General features: G+C 31.3%; 1 protein-coding gene across 1 annotated transcript; it reads left to right on the forward strand.

Annotated features, from left to right (window-relative positions):
• The first annotated feature begins 4796 nt into the window (after window positions 1-4796).
• On the forward strand, window positions 4797-5336 carry LOC107866399 (glutaredoxin-C11). Its single transcript, XM_016712480.2, has one exon. The coding sequence runs from the start codon at window positions 4922-4924 to the stop codon at window positions 5228-5230; it is 309 nt and encodes a 102-aa protein (XP_016567966.1). The 5' UTR covers window positions 4797-4921; the 3' UTR covers window positions 5231-5336.
• Window positions 5337-5781: the final 445 nt, after the last annotated feature.

Below are 5781 nucleotides of genomic sequence, written 5' to 3' on the forward strand. Positions count from 1 at the left end.
TGTTTTCTTTCTTTTTGGCCTACTAACCCTGATTCCCATCCATGCTTCCTTCACAACTAAGATAACTACTCACTCCTTTCCAAAATACTTATTATCATTATTATTTCCGTTTTCAGAGTCAAATGATATAGATTTTGACCAATTAATATTTTAAGACGTATGTTTCGTCATATTAATATGAGAAAAATCAGAAGATTGGAGTACATATAGAGTACTCACAAGTGTGTACGCTCGATAAAAAACTGAGTTCGGAGCCTAAAGAGCAATATTTTTCATCCAAAATTTCGTAGGGGCGTATAAAAATCGAAAAACTCCAAATGGCACAAGGCAGATGATAGCTCACGCCTTGTCCTTAAAATGTTAACAACGTTAGCTGATGGTAAAGTGTAAGATGGGGAGACTGTTTTACCTTACAAGATAAAAAGAGTCTCGCAACTTACCCTTTGACTTGACAAGCAACTAACATTGTAACTTTTTGTATATTTGCAAGTAATTTTCTTAGCGTTATTAATTTGTCATTACATATGCTTACTTTCTATCAGAATTTAGCCTAAAATAGAGGGAAATTATTATCATGAATATAATTTGGTTCATGCATCTTCTTGTTTTAATCCTTATTTTCTTTTTCTTCTTTCTTACTAACTGCTTTTGGTCTTGTTTTCCTCGAGGATGTGGTGAGGGGTGGTCGGGGGAGTTGGGTAGAGAAAAAACTATTAAAATATTTAAATAGCGATATATATCAAGTGTAAATTACTCATTGTTGTTTTGTAAATTTTATTGTTTTGTCTAGAAGTTGGATGATAATATTGTCTAAACGAATTCAAAAGTTACTTTAATAGATACTTCTATAAGTGACAATTTGAGAAATTAACTCATACTTCCTTCATCCATCTTTACTTATCCAGTTTTCTATTTTGGGATATCCAACAATACTTGATTTCTACCCATTTTATCCTTAGCATTAAACGATTTATTATCTAATGCATTTGTATTAAATTTATTAAATTCAAAGATAATATAATAAAATTACTCTATCATTTACTGCTTCTTAATCCATAATTCCACACACCAATAAAAAAGTGGACAAGTAAAGATGGAAAGAGATAGCAAATTCAGGAACATTAACGCAAATTTGTATAGAAATCTCTACTAGCTAGTTTCCAATGTAAATTTGCTTAGAAAACTTGTACCTATAAGCTTCAAGGTTTTTCTTCTAATATTTAATGGCAACATTAGTAATGCAAGTTTTATATTGAATTATTGATTGTCAAGTCAAGGTAACGTGTGGGACCCCTTTTATCTTATATGGTAAAATAGTCTTTCCGCTTTGCACTTTACCATTAGATAATGTCGTTAACCTTTTAAGAAAAAAGCGTAAGCCTTCATCCGCCTTGTTTCATTTGAAATTTTTTGACTTTTATATGCTCCTTCGAAATTTTGGATGAGAAATGTTTCCCTTTAAACTCCGGACTCATAAAAAACTAATTCGTACCCGATATTTATATGTGCAACATCAATGGATACATGATTATGGCTTCATATATACACTCAATATTACTAGGCCATGTTCAATTATTATCTTAAAAAATGGATCTTAGGCCCAACTCAAATTCAAAAGTTAGTTCATGATTGGGAGGATTGACAAGTTATATTAAGGAGACAGCTCATCCTTTTTTATCCGATTCAGGACTCTTCAACAATTACATATTCTCGCTTAATTAATTCACAACTTAACCATAGTAAATTTATGTGATTAGATTTAAACACTAGATGCTTATAAGTTTTTACCGTGTCAGCTATGTACAGTAGCACCACAACTTACCCGGTATAATCTCACAAGTGGAGTCTGGAAAGGATGATACGCATGCAACCTTAAACCCTACCCTTACGGAGGTAAAAATCCTAATGAAATTGAGGACTTTAAAAAGTATTAACACTGTTATATTTGCTATTTGAATCTGCGATCTTCAAAAATCATATAATATAATTTTCTGACGAATGAATTGAAGTGACTATTTTCATTGAATGTAGTCCCGCACCAATCATGCATTGCGAGAGAAATGAAATTTTAGATCGATCAATCTGTGACACAAACAACTTGCATGGTTCCAAAGGAGAAGCATCCTGGTGAATAAAGAATGTTGATTTAGAACAAATTGGATAAGCCCTAATCTTTTACACATCAGCTATTATAATATCCTCCAAAAATAACCACTAAACTAACACGAGAAATGATATTGTAGTTGTTTATAAATTTATTTTTAATTTTATGTCTTTTTTATAATTGATCTTCATTTTTCACATAAGAGATCAGAAAAAATATATTTTCTTCTATTTAATTTATAAGTCATAAAAGATCATTTCCTTGGTACGAGCACACTCTTATAATTACCGAAGTAGTTATTATCCCTTAACTTTGCAACATGAAAATCTCAACTTGACGACGTAAGGAATCTACTTTTTCCAATTATTAGCTGCTTTGATTCCATTGAATTTAATTCACTGTTGCAAAAATGTCCATCCAACGTGTAAAAATATTTAGAGGAATTTAATGAGGAATATTACAACTTTTTTCACTTTGAATCTAGTAAGTGAACGAACTTGTTAAGTTGCTATTTGACACTGCTCAAAATCTTCAGTAGTAAGCTTTATATATTCTCCTACGCATGCATCAAATAATTATTTAGAGCATATTTATTCTATATTATATTCGACATTCTTCTACATCTATATATATTCATACAGTAGCATTAATGTCTAAAATGTAAACGTCGTTATTCTTCAAACGCTAAATACTCTTTTGAGGATCGTTTGATATGTGCGACAAATTTAAAATAAAAATTTTGAGATAAAATTTGAAATTACTTTTTCTTATGTTTGATTAAGTATTAGCTAATTTTAAATTATTATAATTTCACCATTTATATTAAAGTGATAGGATTACTATCCATATAGTAGGTGAGATAAAAGATGTTGGGTTCGAAATCGAGAGGGCGTCATGCGGAAGCTATTAGTTGCAAACTATCGTGGTGATAATTTCAGATAACACAAAAAACATACAAAAAATATATTATTGAATATGATTTGACCAATTGGCCTACATATTTAAAACTAAATCAAAATAAACTTAAAATCTATTGGGAGAAAATCTCCCCCTAAACAAACTCTTTAATGACTACATTGTAGATGCTACTGTATTATGGTATGAGAAGAGGGGTGTTCTATTTATAGATGTCCAAAACCTTTCCTCCAAGAAAGAGGTTTGCCAAATATGAAAAAGTTTTATATTTTCCTTTCAGGAAAAGTAAAAGTATTTATGGTTACTTTTATTTTCCTTACAAGAAAAAATAAAATTTAAATTTGGTAAGAAAATCGGGGCAAAAATCCTAACAAATCTCTCCTTTTTGGATTGATTTTCTGGCAAAATATTCTTGATCCTTCTTCTTCACACGGTCATCATATATCAACGATCTTCATATACCACTGCTGCTTACCATTATTAAAATTTGATATGGGTTAAAAGTTGGAGCCCTATGCATTAAAAATAAAAGCACGGGTTGATAAGATTAAAAGTAGAGCCTTGTGCATTGAAAGTGAGCACAGGTTAAGAGTGGAGCTCATGCGTTAAAAATAAATGCACGAGTTGAAAGGAGCCCAAGTGTTAAAGCAAGTATGGGTTGAAAATTGAAGCCCATAAACATGGGTTGAAAATTGATTTTGGTTTTAAAGATGGATTAACATCAGGATTGTTGAAAATATGGTTGAAACTTGTTCTCCACATCTAGTACGACAAAAATCTTCATTATCATCCAAATTGTTGCAGCTTGATTTTGAAATCGCTTTGAACCTGTTTAATCTCGTCTCACCTCACCATTGGACCATTGAACCATAAGCTCTGATACCACTTGTTGGGTTTGAAATCGAGAGGGCATCATGCGGAAGCTATTAGTTGCAAACTATCGTGGTGATAATTCAGATGACACAAAAAACATACTAAAAATATATTATTGAATATGATTTGGCCAATTGGCCTACATATTTAAAACTAAATCAAAATAAACTTAAAATCTATTGGGAGAAAATCTTCTCCTAAACAAAAACTCTTTAATGACTACATTGTGGATGCTACTGTGTTATGGTATGAGAAGAGGGGTGTTCTATTTATACATGTCCAAAACTTTTCCTCCAAGAAAGAAGTTTGCCAAATATGGAAAAGTTTTATATTTTCCTTTCAAAAAAAGTAAAAGTATTTATGGTTACTTTTATTTTCCTTACAAGAAAAAAGTAAAACTTAAATTTGGTAAGAAAATCGGACAAAAATCCTAACAAAATATCTAACAGGCGATCGTTACTTATCCCGACCCACGTACCAAACGACCCCACGAGTCACAGTTTATCACCGAAAGTTTCCCAATTAATTTCTCGACTAAAAAAAGAAATAAAATATTTGCCTTCCAAATCCCTAGTACAGTTTATAAACAATGTTATATATAGTTTGTACGGACACTCAAGTAGTCAGGTGTTATGGTTATGGTCGGTAAGCACAAGTGGTCAAAATCAGCAACATAATCAAAATGTTGCCACTTTTTCTTTTAAAAAAAAAATGTTACTAGTTAGGTTCTCTATACTTGATTCCTTTAATTATACGAATAAATATCTTAAAGGAATTTCATCTTTTCATTTTTAGCTATCTTTAGTATTTTTTCGGGGGCGGGGGGAGGGGGGGAGGGATTTCTGGATTACGTAAATAATGCAATCCATATCTATCAAGAATCCCTATAAATAACCCAAGATATGACCTCAAACATCATTAAAGCTTACAATACTAGCATCATAGATAGTAGATAACAATACACCGTTTGTTAGCTCATCTAAATTAGAAAAATATTACTCATAATTTTTTTTGACAGTATAGGAAAATATGGATAAGATAAGAGAGTTGGCATCAAAGAGGGCAGCAGTAATATTCACCAAGAGTTCATGTTGCATGTGTCACAGTATCAAAGCACTATTTTATGAACTAGGAGCAAACCCAGCAATTCATGAACTAGACCAAGATTCAAGAGGCAATGAAATGGCAGTGGCATTGAGAAGCCTAGGTTGTAATCCATGTGTTCCTGCTATTTTCATTGGTGGACAGTTTGTTGGCTCAACTAAGGATGTCATTTCCCTTCATGTTGATGGCTCTCTTAAGCAAATGCTCATCAATGCCAAAGCTATATGGTTCTAATACTAATTTCCTTTTCTTGTATTGCTTCCTTTAAAGGGGGTGGGGGTTGTAAAGAAAGTCATATTTTTATGAAAATAGCTGATAATGGAAACTCTAGTTTTATCTCTATTTTGTTTCATCATCCGTGTTTGTAGGGCGGCTCTATATAAATTAGTGACCTAAAGTCAAAACTTAATAAAATATCAAAAATATTTTTAACAAAATTCATTTATTTTTTTCGAACATCACTCCTACAATTTTTTTATATGCAAAGTTATAAAGTTGCCATTTTAAAGATTAAGTCGTTCAAATATTATGAAATTAATAGTGTAGGAATACAAAATTGTTTAAGTAATTAAAGAAGATGATATGTAACATATGGTATTCTTGAGAGGAGAAGAGAAGAGATTTAAAGAAAGAGTATTTCAATCTTTGTATTCAATTCTGTATCTTCACAATGAGATTGAGGACTCTTTGTTACAGATTAGTAACTAACATTAATCATTAACCAACTAACTGATCAGTCTATTAAAAGACTAACTGACTAATCAGAACAATAATTAACAGACTAA

This window comes from Capsicum annuum, chromosome 3, assembly GCF_002878395.1.
Source record: "Capsicum annuum cultivar UCD-10X-F1 chromosome 3, UCD10Xv1.1, whole genome shotgun sequence".
In the NCBI taxonomy this organism is placed as follows: Eukaryota; Viridiplantae; Streptophyta; class Magnoliopsida; order Solanales; family Solanaceae; genus Capsicum; species Capsicum annuum.